The sequence below is a fragment of the Mesoplodon bidens genome (genome assembly GCF_964165515.1).
Source record: "Mesoplodon bidens genome assembly, chromosome: 12".
In the NCBI taxonomy this organism is placed as follows: Eukaryota; Metazoa; Chordata; class Mammalia; order Artiodactyla; family Ziphiidae; genus Mesoplodon; species Mesoplodon bidens.
Genome location: NC_138168.1, coordinates 78,989,918 through 79,010,759, shown reverse-complemented (window position 1 = coordinate 79,010,759; position 20,842 = coordinate 78,989,918). Strand labels below are relative to the sequence as shown.

Sequence of the window (20,842 nt, the reverse complement as noted above, 5' to 3'; positions counted from 1 at the left end):
TTTTAATAATGCTTGAAAAAGGTCTTCATTTGTTTAAAGTGGAAAATTATATATAAAAAGAGGGAAAATGCCTTTCTCCAATTTACTCATAGATTAAATTTTCATGCTAATTAAAATTGCTGAAATTAAAAGTTTTGGACTTCCCTGGCGGCGCAGTAGTTGAGAATCAACCTGCCAATGCGGGGGGCATGGGTTCGAGCCCTGGTCTGGGAAGATCCCACATGCTATGGAGCAACTAAGCCCATGTGCCACAACTACTGAGCCTGCGCCCCAGAGCCCGAGTGCCACAACTACTGAGCCCACATGCTGCAACTACTGAAGCCCACATGCCTAGAGCCTGTGCTCCACAACAAGAGAAGCCACCACAATGAGAAGCCCGTGCACCTCAACCAAGAGTAGCCCCGGCTCGCCGCAACTAGAGAAAGCTCGCGCTCAGCAATGCAGACCCAACGCAGCGAAAACAAAACAAAACAAAAAAACTTTTGACAATTGAGAAATGTAATGCTATTATAAATAGTACCGACTGGAAAACGTTCATTCATTTAATCAGTGTAGCATTTTTCAACTTTGCCTTTGTGCCATCAGCCCTGTTTTTAAGTGGGATACAAGTTCAAGGAAATGTCTCTATATCTGCAACTAACTTAAAAGTGCAATCAGGGCTTCCCTGGTGGCGCAGTGGTTGAGAGTCCGCCTGCCGATGCAGGGGATGCGGGTTCGTGCCCCGGTCCGGGAAGATCCCACATGCCGCAGAGTGGCTGGGCCCGTGAGCCATGGCCGCTGAGCCTGCGCGTCAGGAGGCTGTGCCCCGCAACGGGAGAGGCCACAACAGTGCGAGGCCCGTGTACCGCAAAAAGTGCAATCAATTAGAGTACAATTCTGAATCCATGCTTATTTACTCAGTATTTACTGACCCCTTCCTACGTGTCCGGCACTGTTCTGGGTACTGGGCATTCAAAAATCAATAAAACCACTACTACTGGACCAGATAAATTGAAAATAAACTAACTGCAATCAGTCTACATACAGAATTGTTAAAACATAATGCTTGGTCTTATTTTTTTCCCTCAAGAGAATTGTTACATCTAAATCTTATGTTTTTAAAATGCCTTTAAAAAATAAAAGTCCTAAAAAGAAACTTATTAGAAATGGGGCACTGTTTCACCAATAAAACATATGGCTCATGGGGATTCCCAAAGAACACTGAAGCAGACTCTCCTATCTCCAGCCAGGATTGTACCAAAATTGTCCTAAACATATAAACTCTAATAAAAAACAGCAAGTAAACATTGTAGCAAGGAAACATTCATTAAAAAAAAAAAAGTCATAACTGACTATCCTAGTCCAACTAGGATTCTGAGCAAATCTACAGTGCATTTCCACTATTAATGGGTTAGGCATTGTTTTTTTTCAGGAAAAAAAAAGAAGTTATACCCAGAAATTACATATATTTCAAAGAAGTAATTTAGTACATGCCTTCTATTTGTTAAAAAGAGCCATTAATCCCACATTCGTATTATATTGTATCTCAAATTGCTTTATTCATGTGTGTGCTCATCTGTGAACTGAGTACATGAGCATTTTGGGAAATTCCTGAGCATCTTCCTTTCAAAGCACCTCAAACAACCCCCAGCCCTTCAGCTCCAAGGGGCTTTTAACCTGATTGGTCGATTCTGGGAGGAGCTACATTTCCCAGAGAGGAAGGTGCATTGTTTCTCTTTTTGAAGAAACAGTTAAATGAATTTCAGTAGAGCTTTTAGCATATTACTTTCTTTTCTTTCCATTGTATTTCAATAAAATTAAGTTTAGTGCTTTTTTAATGGAAAAATGTAAAGTGGTTATCTCAAGGTGACTGGATCAGAAGTTACATTTATTTTCTCCTTGATACTATTCTCTATTTCACTCTGTGTTCCGGGGCTGCCTAATTCAAGGTCTAGAACTCCAGTGTGGTACCGGTAGAGACCTCAACTCCTTTAGGCCCAAGTTCTGACCAGCTTTGCGGGGAAAAAACGCCATCCTCCTGGACAGTTCAGTACAGCCTCCCCTACCACATGTTGAAATTTGGAGGCCACGGGTAACAAAGTGGGTTCTCTGTCTCCCTCTGCAATTGTCCCTTACATACACATGTCACTCAGGGTCTTGAGGGGGTGGGCTGGGTGTGCTAAAGCTCTCTTAGCCTGAGTGTCTTTCTGTGAATGAGAAAAGGGTGTCCCTACTGGCCCCTGGGCTGAGTGCCCTGGGGCTGACACAGCTTCAGCTACCCTGAGGGTGACCTGATGTGGTCCAGGACACTCCTGGGTCCCTTGGCAAATACCATCAAATATCAGCACCCATCCTAAGACCTCTTCTGTTTCTAAGGGTGACTTTCACAGTGTTTTGAAGTGACTTTGTGGCTCCAAGGGAGTGCTTGAGGGGGTCACTGCAAAGGGAAATTACAAACACAGGGGAGCTAGTCTCCACTCCCATCCCTCTGGTAGCTGTGTTTTCATCTGCTTTTACGTGTTGAGGTTCATCTAAGACTGCTTTAGGAGAAAGGATTCAGCTGTTTGGGTTTTTTTTTTTTTGCGGTACGCGGGCCTCTCACTGTTGTGGCCTCTCCTGTTGCGGAGCACAGGCTCCGGACGCACAGGCTCAGCGGCCATGGCTCACGGGCCCAGCCGCTCCGTGGCATGTGGCATCTTCCCGGACTGGGGCACGAACCCGCGTCCCTTGCATCGGCAGGTGGACTCTCAACCACTGCGCCACCAGGGAAGCCCTCAGCTGTTTTTTGAAAGACTGAAAACCACTGTTTCTAGTTTACCTCACACATGTAAAAATTTCCTACTTTAGTTCACAACTGACTTGACTGCTTGATGCTAGAGGCCAGCAGGGGACATGCTGATGAAGGGGGAAGAACAGAACGAGGAGGAGGAGGGGCCCTTACTGCAGCTGGCAACTTGGCTGCTCTCTGCCCGACAATATGGTTCCAGTACCAAGTAATCCAAAAGGCAGGCACATTACCTATGTATGTATGTTGACAGCAACCATCATTTCAGGAACATACTCTTCTGAAGATTAACTTTTCTCATAGCAATCTCACCTATTTTGATCAGTGGCCTGGCACCATCTTGAAGACATTTACCTGATAGAAAGTCATGGGAACAGTTGAGAACAGTAGTTCCTGGTTGAATCCAAGAAAGGGGAATCTCTTCCGGCTTGGGTGAGCCCAAGATCACAATGTCAGCCTCATGAAGCTAGAAAGAAAAAGAAAAACACCACACACATTTTCAACTGTAGCATAAAGATGTGACGATCAACGCCAAATGCCTTCAGTGTGACAGACAACAATCTTCAGAGTTCAGTTCCACACGGATGCACTGACAGAATCACTTTACTATTTACTAATGTAGCTCATATTAGTACAAACCAAATGTGATCATCATATCCTAGAAAAAAAAGGAAGCTTTAAAAATTTCTTCAGGGGGACTTCCCTGGCAGTCCACTGGTTAAAACTCTGCTTCCTGGGGCTTCCCTGGTGGCGCAGTGGTTGAGAGTCCGCCTGCCGATGCAGGGGACACGGGTTCGTGCCCCGGTCCGGGAAGATCCCACATGCCGCGCAGCTGCTGGGCCCGTGAGCCATGGCCGCTGAGCCTGCGCGTCCGGAGCCTGTGCTCCACAACGGGAGAGGCCACAACAGTGAGAGGCCCGTGTACTGCAAAAAAAAAAAAAAAAAAAACTCTGCTTCCACTGCAGGGGGCTTGGGTTCGATCCCTGGGATGTGGCATGTGGGGAACTAAGATCCCACATGCCGTATGGCATGGCCACAAAAAGGAGAGAGACAGAGGACAGTTCCATCATTGTGATCTGTATAGCAACAAAGAAAATAAAGTGTGTTTACTCTTATTAAAAAAAAAATGTCTTCAGGGCAGTCACTTCAGCATGTATACTATGTGTAGTCTTATCATTTACATGTTTTCAACACTAACTGCAATATCAAGAAAAAGGATGGGGCCAAGGAAACTGCACAGATGGGAGGAGGAGACTGCAAGTCGAATGGGGTGGATAGCATCCTGACTCATGCAGCATCCTGACTTAGGGGGGAGATAGTGCTGGTCGCAACGAAGCCACTTGAAGATATGATCAGTGCAGGGAGGCTTCCGGCCTGTACAACTGCATAATCAAAATTAGACCCATGTGGAACTTGTACTAGATCCATGGACAGATTTTCAAGAGCTCAAGCAAGAATCTCATTTTCCTTGAGGTCCTGGTTAGTCTCTTGTCAAACTGTTTGTTTTCTTTTCTTAAAGAAAAAGGAAACAGTGCAACCACTACTACAAAAGACATTTGCATGTCTGCCCTGTTTGTATTTTGATAACACAGCACAGGAGGAGCATGTCTGGAAGGATGGTTCTGAAGTAGGGTAAGAGGTTGGCTCTGGCCTCAACAGAAGAATGACCACCTGTCCCAGTACCAACTAAGCAACCAAAGACTTCAAACTGGATCCATATGTGGAGGGAGAGAGCTGAAGAAGGAATCTTAGACCCATGGGGAAAATACCAACAACTGTGCATGTCAGCTCACAAATACATGAGATTGGTGTCATTATACCCATTTAATGGACAAGTAAACTGAGGCTCAGGGAGTGTAAGTACCTCTACGGTATGTCCTGTCTCCCCAGCGAACCCAGCCTTGGAATACTCAATACTCTATGAGGCAGAAAGAGAGGGAAGCTGACAGCCCTCCACTCTGCAGTGCTGATGGCCCCTCCCCCATTGCTTTTTCCACAGACTTCAATGCCCTGCAACTGACTGCAGACTCTTCAGAATCAAACAGACAGGAATGGAAGACAAAACACAAAAACACCCCCAGTGCCACTACACTCACCCAACCACCCAACAGCCCAGGAAGTGAACGGGCTCCAATGGTCCTCATCCGCTCTCAGCTTGGACAAGCTGATCGCTGAAGATCATGGGGAAGACCAGTCCAGTTCCTCTGCCCGAGTCTGTAACACTGTCTGGGCAAGAGGCTGCATCAGCTGAAGTCTCAGGAATCTTGGGAACAAAAAAGCCAAGATCTAGAGCAGCTCCGAGCTCCCGTGATAGAGGAGAAGCATGGTGAAAATTTAAATGCACAGGTTAACATCCCAGAAACACTTGATCAGCTGGATCATGCAAATAGGGGAGAGCAATTCAGTAAGTACCGCTAAAGAGGCCCGAAGGTGCTCACTGCTTTTCAGCACCGCCCTTCATTAAGGCACAGGAAGAATCTCTGTGAGTCTGTATTAATCACGTGCAAAAAGAGGTCCCTATTGGAGAAACCACTTTTTTAATGCCCAAGTCACAGTACTGTGAACCCGAATTAAGAGGTTTACAGCCAATATTCCCAGCAATCTAATGCGTTAACACCCCATGGGTTCCGGACAGATAGAGCTGAAAGGCAGCCAGACTTGCAGGTGATGTTATATTTAGGGGAAAAATGTGTTCTTATGGAAAGAGGATTTTAAACATCTGATAAGAAAATACCTGTGTTATTTTACCACTGCGGACACTCAACCACAGTAAGACTTGAAACACAGACGCTTGGCGTGTGGCAAGTGATCAGCGGATAAGAAACGCCATTTCGCTGCATTTTCCACGCTCGACGGCGGCAAAAACAGAACATGTTAAAACATCTACAAAAAGGAAGTTAATACGTACAAGACTGCAATGTTCATTTTGGAAAAAGCCAAGGATCACAGGTTTAATTGAGTCCCCTAAGAGCACTTAGTTTCCTACATGTGGTGTCTTCGGTACAACCTGTTCTTTTCATTACCGATAAATCTCGGAAATCTCATTCCGACCCCTTAACTGTATACCTAGACTCGGCTCAAAAACGGGCTGTGCTAACAAGCAACTGGCGGGGGGGGGGGGGGGGGGCAGTTGATCCCGCAAAGGCCAAAATCTCCTCCCCCAGCCGTGATTGCATCGGAGATGCTAATCTTTCTGGAAAGGAAAAGTGCTAGATGCTTAAATCAATAAATAACCCACGAAGGCCCAGGCGAGGTTTTTAACGAGCTATGATTCAAGGAGAATTATCATCTCACTGGCTGTTTCTACTTTCTTCCTCCCTAATGGGAAGGACCCTGGCCAAAGCCTGGCTTGAAACTTTACTCATAACAAAATATTGCCTTCTCTGCTGAGACTTGACTGGAAGCAGCTTTCAGCGAACCGCCCACTCCCCAGGCAGAAGACCAAATGTTAAAACAATCGCAAGACACAGGTATGCAGGCATTTAGCGTGGAGCACGTGGGAAGGCGGAGGGTTTCGATACCATGAAAACTACTTTTCTGAAGTCACCGCTTTTTCAGGGAGTGTGGATGGGGGACAGGTCTCAGAATACGGAGGGGGAGATGGAGGACTTGCAGAGCTATAAGGAACCTCACAACTTTGTATTTAGCAAATGAAATGCATTTTAAAGTGGAAACTCCAGAAAGGACAGCCCCACCTTCCTAGTCAGAAGACAGGACTTACGCTATCAACGATTTTGAAAGGGCACATATGAATCTCAGGCATGAGATGTCTATGCCTACAAAAGGTAGGACAGGTTTAAAAAAAGGTTTGGAGCTATGTCCTGAAGCATCGTGATTGAATTACCTGAGACCTATCAAACCTGCTTCTACATCCTTCAAAAGTTACCAACACAAGTCAGAAAATAAAGTTCAAAATGAAGAACAATACCTAAAAAAAAAAAAAAAAAAAAGGTACTCAAAGACACGCTTCTCAAATTACAGTGACTGAAGAGAATAAAAGAGATCCAGGATTCTTCAGTGAATATACTCATTCACCTGCCACCTCTCAAGTGCCACCTGGGGCAGACACTGAGGTTGCTGAGGATAGGAATATAAAAATCCCTGCCTACAATATTTGAGAGCTGGGGATCTTCAAGATGGAGGCACAGGGCAAACCACTGGAATACGGAAAAGAAACAATTAAACATTCGATTTCTACTTCTTTTGGTAAAATACTTAAAAACTTTGCTAGTGTTTAACACCCGGCAGTCCCTGTGCGACAGGGACATCCGGCAGCTGTCACACACAGTTAAGTACAGAGAGGGGCCCCGAGGGAGGGAAGGAGGGAGGGAGGGAGGTGACCCGGCCCTCATTCTTTCACTTTCAATGAACTGGGACACTTTGTGGTTAGTGCGAGCCGGGTGAGTGGCTTCACAGATAACATCTTGTTCCGCAGAAGAGTCTTCACAGTGCTCTCCAATGACAGGGCGTGTCTGTGGAATCTCATGTGGCGTGGAGGCCCCGTGGCTATCTCATGGCCAAGTCCTAAAAAGAATGAAGTGCTTTTCTTTTTTATTAAATGTCACTTTCTTTCAATAAATGCCAAATTCCCGAATTTGCCGGCCTTTTCTTGATAACAGATAAGTAGTTGTCAGACCGGGCTGCTCCGGTTGCCCTCACACCATCAGCTGTGTTTTAGGAAGATTACTCTGGATGCTGGATTGAGAAGGATCGGAGAGGCTGAGAGGGAAAGCATTATACTGCAGCAGGCAGAGGACGGGTCTGGTAGGAAGCTGGATGCCTGGAACTGAGGAAGGTCAGGAGGATGGGGGTGCAGGCTGGGATCTACCAGCATTATAGATATAGTTAAAACTAGAAGCTTGGACAAGATCCCCGAGGGAGACGGGTAGGATGGGGAGGAAAAAGGTGTTTAGTGCATCCCTTGGGAGCACTCATCTTAAATGACAAAAGACGGGAATAAATGACATGACTCTGGTGTGATCCCAGACACAGGAAGGACTGGGTGTCTTCAAGCAGGCTGCTAAGGGGAAAGGGTGTGGTCAGCCGGTTCCCGTGATGCCCAATGGTTAGGCAAGCTAAAAGTAAAAAAACCTCCGTTTTTGGCAATCAGGAACTCATCAGTGACTTTATTATAGAAACGGGTATTGGCAACCATGCCTGGGTAAACTCTTGCCCTTTGAGTCCAGTGCATTCCCCGCCTATGGAGATTTCACTGAGTCAGAGTTTTTCATGAGCAGAGTCCCTGTTTATCCATAAATGATTCAAACTTAGAATGTCTAACTTTTTATTCGAATTAACTGAATATCTACCAAAGGATTCTTGCTTTGTACCCATGGGTAAATATACATACTTTGCTGCAATATTAAGCATACTATCAAATGAGAACATCAAAATAACTGTGGAAACTCTAAAATAAGAAGGTCAAACCATGTTCATTCAGATGTTGTAATACTTTGGCGAGATAAGAGAATGAGTCTCAGCAAAAGGTACCTCCCCCACTTCAGCAAGTGATCTCATCCCAGAGAATTTTTTTCCTTTCTGGAATTGCCCATGTTTCTTTTTTCCACTCTCATCTGTGATCAGTAGGACATTATTGGCTTTTAAAATTAAGACCTATTTCATAAATCAGAATGACGACAAGCCAAATGGATAATTTGGAGTATGATCACAGCACGTATCTCCCCAATTTTTCCCCCATAGGTTAATAAATGACCTTCCTTTCTCTAAAACGTTCATGTCTTACTTCATCATTCAACATATTTACTGCTCAACGTATGAGAAGAGTGTATCAAAGATAGTCAGTTGTGTCCCAAATGATACAGAAAAGACAGTTAATCCCTCTTCAAGTTTACTTGATTCTCACATAAATTATGATGGATGATAAAAGGAAAATTGCAACCTCAAATCCAGTAATGCATATACTTTGATTCATCAAGAATAATTCCCTTTCTCGTACCCTAGGAAGAAATAAACCTAAAAAGTAGGGCTGAGACACACACACACACACACACACACACAGAGCGTGAGCTCACACCTGTGTGTGTGTGCGTGTGTGTCTGTGCGATGAGAGATAATCTAATCTGACAAAGACTCAGAACCACGTAGCACAAAAATGTGGAAAAGACCAAGTTATGGTCCCCAGATCCACGAGAAGCGAGCCGCACTTCACAGAGGCAGGACAGCCTTATGATTTACGGTTATGCCGTGTTGAAGTTAAGGTGAACTGGTGAGACTGTGGGAAATTCAGCGTTGCGTCGCATTTCCCGCCATACCTGTGCTTTCCAATTCTGAACCCTGGGCTGCACATAGGATTTCTGCATCCCACTTCCCCTGAGTAACTCTCTGGCCTCAGTTGCCTCCTTGGAGAAGTGAAGAAGCTGCACTTGATAGAGAGGAACTGAGGTGCAGAGGGAAGAGCGAGGCAGGTGGGGTTTATAAGACCCGGATTCATATTCAGGCTCTGCTGCTTTTCACTGACAACCAGGGTCAAGGCACCATACATAACACCTTGCTTTCAGGATATAATGCTAGTGAGCGAGTATATGAAAAGACTTTGAAAACGAAATCTGTACACCGATGTAAGGCGCTTTATCATTATAGATTATGTTAAGACCTACCAACTAGAGAATTCTAATTCTACATCCTTAGGAAGCATTTACACTGGAGAGGAAGGGGTAAAGTAAAAGATAGAGCCAGGCTCTGCCGATGGTGCTGACAGGCAAGCAGGGATGATCTGTAGGTGGACGGGAGGTGATGTCACTGCCCTGATCTCCGCAGGACACAGCCTAGAGCCCTTCCTTTGTGCAGTACCTGCCTTGAACCATCTGAGACTTCACACGCCCCCTTTGGATCTCACGCCAACTTTCAACAGATTCTCTCAGATCCCTTTCTCAATGCTGCTAAATATAAATGGCCTGATTTGGGGGCTTTTTATAAAGTTCTATTCACCTCCTTCTCTGGTGCTAATAAGCACGACAATGACCAGGCAGAAGCAAGAGTGAGAGGAATGGGAGCTGACATCCAAAGGCATTTTCAGTCCATGAAACACTGAAAAATCTGTCAAAGAAACTCAGGGGGCTACATTATCCAGGTCACTTAATCACACATTACTCAGTAGCCTTGGTATTTGCTTGGCACAAGATCTGTGGTGCCCCGGGGTCGGTGGTATCTTCTCCACCCAGCCACTCCAGGGGGGTGGGGTGGGGGGAGGGACTCACACCAATGAGGCTGTACTGCGTGTCCACACACCTGACCAGGGTGCCCCCAACCCTGCCCTCTCAAGAGAGTGGACACATCCGTTCTGAAGAGTGCCCCTGGAGGGGTGGTGAGAAGTCCAGGGCTCAGGGAGCAACTGGCTTCCTTCTCTTAGGAAGATATCTGTGGGACTATTAACTGTGGGAATGAGACAATGGTGAACTCAACCCACGTCTACTGTCTTGGGCCTTGGTCCCGCTGATGTTCCCCATCCGAGCTGTCAGATACTTGTGGGTTTTGAAGGTTAGACTTTAAAGGTCCTTGTAAAGATTGGGTTTTGTGATTATCTGGAGTAAGAGCTGACATGGGACAGTGGCTAAAAACACTGGCTCTATTGTCACCTCTGTCATTTTTAAATTATATACATTCGCACAGTCTCTTTACTTCTCTGAGCCTTAGTTTCCTCATCTATGATATGGGAAGAGTGAGAGTCCTGCCTAATAGGATGGCTGCAGACTCAACGAGATAACACAAGTGCAGGACAGTCCTGGTTCATAGTAACCACTCACTCAATGATTATTAGCTGTCCTTACTGCTGTTACCATATGTTACTGGTTTAAGTGTAGCCTCTCTGGTGAAAAAGAATTATCGTGCTCATCAGAAATCTTGGAGGCCAGAAGGCAGTGGGATGACATATTTAAAGTGCCTGAAGAAAAAAAGATCTGTCAACTGAGAATTCTATATCCAGCAAAACTGTACTTCAAAAAAAAAGGGGGGGGGGAGAAATGAATACATTTGCATATTAAACAAAGTGGAGGGAGTTCGTTACCATTAGACCTGCTCTACAAGAAGTGAAAAGACACTAGTTAGTAACTCCAAGCTGTGTGAAGAGATGAAGATCTCCAGAAAAGCCAGTATTCTTGTATTTTTGGTTTGAAACTACACTTATAATTTCCTACACGATTTAAAAGACAAATGCATTAAAAATTATAAATATAAAAAAGAAAAAAAAAAACTCGTGTAACTTGCCAATCTAGTCCAGTTTAAAAGCTAGGGTTTTCCAGGAATTCCCTGGTGGTCCAGTGGTTAGGACTTGGTGCTTTCACTGCTGTCGGCCTGGGGTTCGATCCCTGGTCAGGGAACTAAGATCCTGTAAGCCACGTGGCTTGGCCAAAAAACAAAAGCTAGGGTTTTCTCCACAATCTCTGGAAAATAGATTACTTTTTCAAAATCTCATATGTATAATACACATATATTTAGAATTTTCCAATTCCCTTTTTAAGGCCTTTTGTAAGCCATGCTACGTACCGAATTTAAAGTGGAAATGACTTTGTGATAATTTAGCTTGGCTCAAGAAAACAGCCTACTTTGATCCTTCAAGTGTGAAAGACCTGTATTTTTTCCTTCTTCTTTTAGTGCTAGTTTTGACGATCTCTATGCTCAGGAGAAACAAGATCCTCTGAGACAAACAAAATACAACGGTTCTCTTATTCCGGGGTTATTTCTTATACACGCAGCTGGGATTGACCTGATTCGTTGCAGCTGGAGGCCGTTTTGCCATCATCTTCCAGCTGCGCCCGACCGCAGATTCAGAAGAGGCTTTCCAGCCAGTGGAGCAAGTGAGGGCGTGTGAGCACACCCCCGGGGTGCCTGCCAGCCTCTCTTCCCTGGAGAGGGGTACCACTCCACCTCATAAATACTAAATGCAGAACATTTGCTTTTGGTATCAGAGTGAACTCCTTGGGGTGAGGAAGAGGGCATCTCCAAATCTAGGCCAATTTTCACAGGGCGGAAGGCTGTCCCCTCCTACAGATGGGCGTCATTCCACTCCAGGGGCCTGGGGAGTTGAGTGAGGGGCCTTCGTTTGGGCGGAGGAAGGAGGGCGATTCCTTATCTGGACCCAAAAACATCACACCCAGTGCTTTGGGGTACCAACAGCAGATGCTCCATAGAGTGTAGCTAATTTGGATCAGTGCCCAGACATTCTTCCCCTCTCCCATGTAAATACAGGATGCATCTCAAAGCAGAATGCATCTTTGCTTTGATGCTGCAAAACAAAGCAGGCAACTTATTCTTAATTTTGAATCATACACTCAAGAGGGGCATAAACTATCAGAATACAGAAGTCAACTCTCTTTTCTGTACTTCTCTAAAAAGGCAAATCTCAATTCTCATGTTCAGACTCCATGAGATTTTATGCGTAATCAGTATCCAAAGATTATCTTTAGATCTAGGCAGGCTGTTAGAGAAGGGATCCATTTCTATTTAACTAACTCAATGTAACGACTCCTCAAAATCGTAGGAAGGACTACTGTTCCTGGTAAACCACTACTACTACTGGTAAACCAGGAATCCCCAGGAGACGTGATTTGAAGTGGAGCAGCCTGAGTAACACAGGCATCAGGGAAGGAAGAGGTCCACAGCCCTGGAGGTGAGGACCAGAGGGAGAGCCCACACTGGTCAAAGCTGGGCACCCACTCTCTCAGGGACACTGTCTCTTAGTTCTCCTCCAATAAGGAAGCCTGGGTCCTGATTTTTTATTATCTCCTTACAATGTGATTACCCACTGGCCTTTCCATTTCCACACTGAGGATCAACTGCACATCCGTATGGTGAAACTTGCCAGTGTCCTTCCTGACTCACCATCAGTAACAGCCAAGCCATTACCAGGGATCCTGTGCTAAGCAAACTTACGTGATCACTGAATTCTCACAGCAGCCCCATGAGCCAGGGAGTATCATGATCCCCATTCGCCACATAAGGAGACAGGCTCAGAGAGGTTAAACAACAGATAAGGCTTGAATCCAGAGCTGTCTCCACCAATGCCTATGTTTTATTGCTTCCCGAGAACACAAATGTTGTCTCTGACTCCAGACCTTCAAAGACAGTTCCTACTGGTTGCAGCAGGCTGCGACTGCTTCAAGGTCATCCCAAACTTGAAAGGCTACATGTAGTTTAGGAGGTGCTGGACAGGACTCCAGTGTTACAGTCACCCCCTGATCCCCAAACCCTCACCCCCCTGGTTTTGAAAATCCCCCTTCAGATGGCCAACAGGGGGGTCTTGTCCCATGTCAGGTACAAATAAGCAGGTAAGAAATGCTTTTCAAAGATAATGTCCTGTGACCTAATAGCTACAACCCTTTGCTTGCTCTTTTCTCTCCCTGATACTTAGTATTGTTGATAATGAAAAGATAAATGGTCCATAATCTTTTTTTTTTTTTCCGGTATGCGGGCCTCTTACTGTTGTGGCCTCTCCCGTTGCGGAGCACAGGCTCCGGATGCGCAGGCTGAGCGACTATGGCTCACAGGCCCAGTCGCTCCACGGCACGTGGGATCTTCCCGGACCGGGGCACGAACCCGCGTCCCCCGCATTGGCAGGTGGACTCTCAACCACTGTGCCACCAGGGAAGCCCCAATGGGCCATAATCTTAAAATGCACTGTTCAGATGCACTTATAATGCACTATAATCTTAAAATGCATTGTTGATGGAATTAGAAAACAAAAATCCGAATCTGTTGTTAAATTTATACTTTCAAGGATTCTCAGTGAAGGTTTTCCAAGGGTGGACACAGCCTGTCCCATTCAGGTGTCCTAGGACACTAACTTGTGCCTGTGTGTTCTTTGCACCACATTAATTGTCATCACTGTGGTCTGCAGAGGGCGCACTGACCCTCTGAAACCAGGCCCAGCAATGGCCTGTGTTTCAGAAATAAAATATAGGAATATTGAAAAGTCAAATGTCAGGCAGAAGCATGGAGGCATATCAGCGGGAGGTAAGTGACGAGTGAAGTTGGCTGCTAGCACCGAACAATGGAAAGATACCGCCTTTATCCTGTGGTGTGAGGGGAGCCTGTTGTATGTAAGTAAGTCAGGTAGAGAGGGCCAAACACCAGAGACCAAATGAACTTTAAAGACAAGCACAGGGAGCCCGGAATCTTTCCCTATTTTTGGCTATAAAGTTGAAGCAATAAAAAGAGTGGGAGCAGAAACAAGCACACCATTGTAAAGCAATTATACTCCAATAAAGATGTAAAAAAAAAAAAAGGGGGCTTCCCTGGTGGCGCAGTGGTTGAGAGTCCGCCTGTCGATGCAGGGGACACGGGTTCGTACCCCGGTCCAGGAAGATCCCACATGCCGCGGAGCGGCTGGGCCTGTGAGCCATGGCCGCTAAGCCTGCGCATCCGGAGCAATGGGAGAGGCCACAGCAGTGAGAGGCCCGCGTACCGCAAAAAAAAAAAAAAAAAAAAAAAGAGTGGAAGTTGACAGCCAATAAGATTCACAGTGGTGCCACTGTAAGTGCCAGGGACTTAAGAAAACAAAATGTGTGTGCAATGTCAGCTCTTGAAAAGAGTCTTCTTAGACATGCGGGAACCAGAATGCTATTCAATTTCTAGATTCTCTAGAGAATAAAGCCTTGTAATCATCGTTCTCAAAGTTAGGGTGAGCTTTATCCAAAAGAGTCAAGGTGATTTATTTCCATAATAAAAAAAGCACTTTGAAAGATGTCTTTGTTGTTCAAAAATACAGATACAACTAGCAAAAGTATCTGTGACAGCTGTGAAAACACTGAATTGCCAATGAAGGCATTTTTCTCTTTTCGGCACAGCTGTTCAGTTCAGGGCAAGTTTACTGTCCTCTTCTACTAAGCTTCCCAACCTAAAATCCTGGCCTCTCAAGTATGAAACATTGTCCTTGAATTTTCTTGAATAGGCTGCCACCACGTGGTGACCACTAAAAAAGCACATAGGCTTGAGTTTAATTGCAAGACCATGTTGCTGGGCTATTTTAAAACAAGAAGGAATTATGTACATCAGATCCACCTGCCACTGAAAAATTACAAATCTCAGTCAAGAGGCCCGTCTCCCCTGGACAGGACTACAACTTGTTGGTTTCCATCCTCACGTTGCAAAGTGAAGAACATGTATTTTTAGATTTTAGTAATTTACTGTACTTAATGTGCTTTTAATTTAACTTCACTTTGCTTGAAATTTGTGAAATTCATTGTCAGTTTTTGAAATTAAAAACTTTATTAACTATTTCAGACGTGAAAATGTAAAAGAATAACATAACACACCTGGACATCCCGCTCATTGGCTAGTTTAAGGAAAGGCATGACCAACACAAGTGAAGGTCCCCTAGTCTCCTCTTACCTACCTGCACATCTTTGTCCTGTCATGGTTTTCCTGATCTGGTTCAGTTTCCACTCCTTTCTTTATAGTTTTACTTTATATGTATGCAGTCCTAAAAATATATACATGGTATTGATTTTAAACCCTATATAAATGGTCTTGGATGAAATACAGCCTTCTGCAATGTGCTTCTTTCCAATGAATGCTGTTTTTAAAAACTCTTTCTTGTTGATATTTACAGCTCTAGTTTTCTTCAAAATTGTCTTGTTTTTGTCCTTGTGCTTCCATGTAAATGGAATCATCTTGTCAACGTCTACACAATAATATTATGTCAGGATTCTGATTCAAATTTATAGACTGATTTGGGGAGAATTAGTATCTTTAAGATGAGTCTTCTTGGGCTTCCCTGGTGGCGCAGTGGTTAAGAATCCGCCTGCCAATGCAGGGGATATGGGTTCAAGCCCTGGTCCGGGAAGTTACCATATGCCACGGAGCAATGAAGCCCGTGTGCCACAACTACTGAGCCTGCGCTCTAGAGCCCGTGAGCCACAACTACGGAAGCCTGCGTGCCTAGAGCCCATGCTCCGCAACAAGAGAAGCCACCGCAACGAGAAGCCCACGCACCGCAACAAAGAGTAGCCCCCACTCTCTGCAACTAGAGAAAGCATGCACGCAGCAAGGAAGACCCAACGCAGCCAAAAATAAATAAATAAAATAAATTAATTAATTAAAGATGAGTCTTCTTATCCGTGAATATGGTATCTCTGCTTTTAATTGGGTCTTCTTAATGACATTCATCAAAATTATATAATTTCTTTCAAAAGGTCAGAAATAACTTTTGTTAAATATATTCCTAGATACCTTATATTCTCATTGTTATCATAAATTGTATTTCTTTAAAAATTAATTTTCTAACTGTGGGGGGTAGTGTTTAAAAATGCAATTGATTATTGCATGTTGATCTTATATCCAAGAACCCAGATGAACTCTTACTAATTCTGATATTTTAATAGGTTCTTTTGGACTTTTTATGTAATCATATTACCCAGGATTGATGACAGTCTGGTGCCTTCTTTTCTGATCATTATGAATTTTCTTCCTTTCTTTCTTCATGTTACTGCATTGTCCAGGAATTCCCACACAATGCTGGTTAGGAGTACTAATAACAGGCGCCCTTGTCTTTCCTAATTTAAGAAAATGTTTCTAATATTCACTGTTAAATGAGATTTTTCACTCTAAGTTTTTATAGATGTTTTATCTTGTTAAGGAATTTCCTTAAATTCCTAGTCTAATGTTTTTCTCAGGAAAAAATCATAATGAATATTAGATTTTATCTAGTGACTTTTCTGCATCTACTATGGTGACGTATAGTTTTTAATCTGAGAATGTGGAGAATTACATTAATACATTTTAACAGATTTTAATGTTAGACCCCCCTGCAATCCTATGATAGTCCCAATGGGATACCAGATTTGGTTTTCTATTTTTTTTTTTTTTTTTCTTTTTGCGGTATGCGGGCCTCTCACTGTTGTGGCCTCTCCCGTCGCGGAGCACAGGCTCCGGACGCGCAGGCTCAACGGCCATGGCTCACGGGCCCAGCCGCTCCACGGCATATGGGATCCTCCCAGACCGGGGCACGAACCCGTATCCCCTGCATCGGCAGGCGGACTCTCAACCACTGCGCCACCAGGGAGGCCCTGGTTTTCTATTTTGCTAACAATTATTTCATCTATGTTCATAGGTGAAATTGGCCTGTAATTATCCTTTAGCATCTTGTCATTGTCTGCACTGGGCACTCATACAATGACTTAGGAAATGTTCTTTTTCTATTCTCCAGAGAAAATGTTCTTTGCTGTGGTAACTCATTTATAAAATGACCTAGTGCCTTTTTTTGTTTGCTTGTTTGCTGGGTAGAATGATTCAATGTCTTCAATTATATATAAGACTACTCAATTTTACTTGAATCCATTTTGTAAGTTACAGTTTCTAGGAAAGTTTTCATTCCATACAATTTTTCAAATTTATCAGCAGAAAGTTGATCATATTCTCCTTTTCAAAAAATAATTTTTGCTTCTGTGGTTATGTCCCCTTGCTTGTTCCTAACATTGCTGGTATTCTCTCTTTTTGTCTTAATTAGTTTGGCTAGTGGTGTGTCTATTTTACTAGACTTTTCCAAGAACCATCTTTTGGCTTTGCTGATAATCTCTCATATTACATATTTGTTTTCTATTTCAGTCATCTCTGCTCTTTTGTGTTCATCCTTTGAGATTTTCTGCTGTTCTCTCTCTAACTTTTCATGTTAAACGATCAGCCTATGCATTTCAGTCCTCCTTTTCTAATACAGGCATCGAAGGATATGTTTCCAACATGAAGGATGCTTACCTTGCTTTGAAGCTGAGGTGTTTTCCACTGGGAGCTCATTGTCATGGACCCTTTTCTCTGGAACAGGCATTGCAGGGTGGCTTCCAAAGACCCATGGGCGCCTACTACCAAGACTTTCTTTCCATCTAAGGTGACACCTACCCACCAAATGGAAATTCAGTATTATAATCAAAACCTCAAAGTCTTCCTCCCATACAGCTTTAATGTAAGGAAAAATAGCTTTTATTTTAAATTAATTTAATTTTTGGACAGGAAAGCAGTATTTATTGGTGGGCGTGAGTAAGGAGGGGACAGCGCCAGCGCTCTCGTGAGTGAAGGGCTTGCCATGTGTCCAGGGGGCCATGATCAGGGATGTATTCGATCCCACAGCTATCTGGGATGAGCCACTTTTCTACCACCATGTTTTCATATTCATCCTCATTAAACTTAGTAAATCCCCACTTCTTGGAGATGTGAATCTTCTGGCGGCCAGGGAACTTGAACTCGGCCTGTGCAGGGCCTCCATCACATACTCCTTGTTCTGCAGCTTGGTGCGGATGGACATTACGATTTGGCCAGTGTGGACCCAGGCCATTGTGCCCTGGGGCTTTCCAAAGGCACCGCACATACCTGTCTGGAGCCCAGACTGGGGACAGCATGGCAGACATGAATGTCCACTGGAAAGGGCTGTTTCGAAGTCCCTTAGGGCAACCCATACAGGCAAGAGGCTGTACACACTGCCAAAGAGGCTGCTGTGTGCAGCCACTGCACACTGGGCTCCCACGGGGAAAAGAGCAGGGTTGGCTTAATTGGCTGCAAAAATATAGCCTTTTAAAACTTGGCCCTCTGAGCACCAAAACTACAATGACTATAAGCCGTAACTTATTCCTTCTTTGCAAACTTTATGGTAGAGTGACCTAGAATCATCATCCTAATTATCCATATGATGGAAAAACACTGTCTATATGGATTATCTCAGAGATTTGAGCTTAATGGCTAATGTCCTAAAGGTATATCTTGAAAGTTAATCTTCTAATAGAACTTTGGTATATATTTTGGAATTTTTGTTCAGTCATTTCATGTTTGGGTGTAGGAGAGGCATTGTCTCCTTTTCACTCAAGCTGGTGTACAGAAAAAATTAAATACTTATTACTGAAAGAGATACTGCTCACTGATAGATCCTAATCTAGGTTTCTATACCCTAAACTATATCTGACAGCTTCTTCATTTAAGTTTTAAATATAAAACTTATCTAGGTTTACATATTGACAGATATGAGAAGTTGAAACTTGAAACATTTTTCATTGTGGTTATTTTGAGGGTTTCCTAAGAGAAACTGAGAAAACACAGGCTAATCATTCATCTTTACCAATTTCTCTTTAAAATTATAATACAGCTAATCTTATGAGAAAAATTTGCCAGTCATTTATATCTCCTAAAAGATGAGAAAAATAAAGCTGACACTGAATATCACTTCTGTGTTTCAATAAGTATCTTCCAGAAACAAGTCCTTACTAAAAACTCACATAAATAACAAAAAATAGAAAATAGCAACATTTCTGAAGGAGCATCATACCTGACTTTTCAAGAAGTTCAATTACAGCTCTGGCCACAGGTGAAACAAAACACTCATGGGCGTCCCCACGTACCAACTTCCCCAGGTTTACATCCGTTACTCTGAATCCAAAAATAAGAGAACAAGTAAGCCAAGCTTGGCCAAAACTCACTCATCTGTAATTCACATGAATTAATCCCAAATAATATCCAAGTCAATATTTGATATGATGAAATAAAATTTATCTTTTAAGGCAGGACAAGAAAAAATTAAATATAAAATTCTCTCTGCGTGGTTGTTTCGGCCTCTTCCCTCCCTCATGTGCAGTGTGTATCTGGGTTAAACATTCAGAGCTCCTCAAAGATGAGAATCCCTGCTTATTTTTTTTCTTCTGACACTAGCGATGTAACTTCTTAAAAGAACAGTGTTCTGGGCTTCCCTGGTGGCGCAGTGGTTGAGAGTCCGCCTGCCGATGCAGGGGACACGGGTTCGTGCCCCGGTCCGGGAAGATCCCACATGCCGCGGAGTGGCTGGGCCTGTGAGCCATGGCCGCTGGGCCTGCGCATCCGGAGCCTGTGCTCCGCAACGGGAGAGGCCACAACAGTGAGAGGCCCGCATACCGCAAAAAAAAAAAAAAAAAAAAAAAAAGAACAGTGTTCTTTCCCAGCTCTGTAGGGGGTCGTGGTGACTTGCTGCTCACTTTGTACATGCTTACCTGGACTATATATCCTTGGTGAACTTTATGTAAAACATCAGTATGTCATTTTGATGTGCAATCCTTTCTCTCAAAAATGTATATGACTGTGCCTTCGACTTCTAACAGGTGGAACAGTTCTCAGAGCTTCCTGAGAATCTGCTTCCTGGGTTATAATCCTTGGTTTGGCTTGAATAAAATTCCCTTTTTTCCTTCTTAACTTGATAGTTAATTGAATTTTCATCGACAGATAGGTAGGATATATTGAATTATTAAATGGAAATGAAAGAGTGGGCAGGAATAGTGGTCATTAGCTTCTAGAGCAGCCCCTCAGGCAACTCCAACGTGGTCCCTGTGAGTCAGGACGACGCTGGGCGTTCTGGTTCTGCCTGGACAGCAGGACCGCAGCTGGAGGCCACGTGGGGCTTCACTGCTCAACGCTACGGAGCTCTGTTCAATGGACTACATGGAACAGTGGCCCTGGACATGTGCAATGCCATGGTCCTACAGCCACTTCATCCTGAGGAAATTTACATCCCCATCAACATCAAAGTCCAGAACCAATCCTAGAAATCAGGGGTGACCCAGCAAGACCTGGATTCAAGGTCTGATCCCCACTCGACCTCAGTACTCATCTCCTTAAGGAAATTAAGGAAAAAAATGAGGGACCATGTCCTTTCAATGCCTTCCGTGTTCTTCCTCGGTCAAACCAAGGACAAAATAGTCCCTAACTATTTAGCTTAAATTGACGGTCTCAATACAGGTTAGTAACAAAATGGAGATACTTGGAAAAGTTTTCCTAATTCTCTCTTTTTATGAAAGACTGGAAACTACACCTTGATACCCTGGGATTCTGGATGTTTTCTAATTGACTAGAGCCTCTTCCCCCTTTACGGTTTGTCTGCTATAGGGTCGGAGATTTTCATGACAATTTTGTACCCATGTTTGAGTCTGCCCTAAGTCATAATAGGAGGCTAGGATAATGGGGGAACCTGGGTATGCCAGTGAGGCGCTGGTCACTCAATCCAGTCCCTACAAGACTAAGGTTATAAATTTGCTTACGACCCTGGAATGCTAAATATATCACGTTCTTTCTGGCCACGATACAGAAATTTCTTATTTCCATGTAGGAAGATGAGGTTTT

The 20,842-nt window shown here is 43.9% G+C and overlaps 1 protein-coding gene across 3 annotated transcripts in view; it reads right to left on the bottom strand.

Annotated features, from left to right (window-relative positions):
* MTHFD1L (methylenetetrahydrofolate dehydrogenase (NADP+ dependent) 1 like) overlaps positions 1–20,842 on the bottom strand; it is a 192,559-nt gene that overhangs the window by 162,000 nt on the left and 9,717 nt on the right. For all 3 annotated transcript variants that reach the window (XM_081251409.1, XM_081251407.1, XM_081251406.1), the window contains exons 6-8: positions 19,026–19,126; positions 17,471–17,607; positions 3,119–3,230 (exon numbers count right to left, since the gene is read on the bottom strand). In XM_081251409.1, coding sequence (XP_081107535.1) covers positions 3,119–3,230; positions 17,471–17,607; positions 19,026–19,126 — 350 coding nt within the window. The remainder of the gene's footprint in view (positions 1–3,118; positions 3,231–17,470; positions 17,608–19,025; positions 19,127–20,842) is intronic.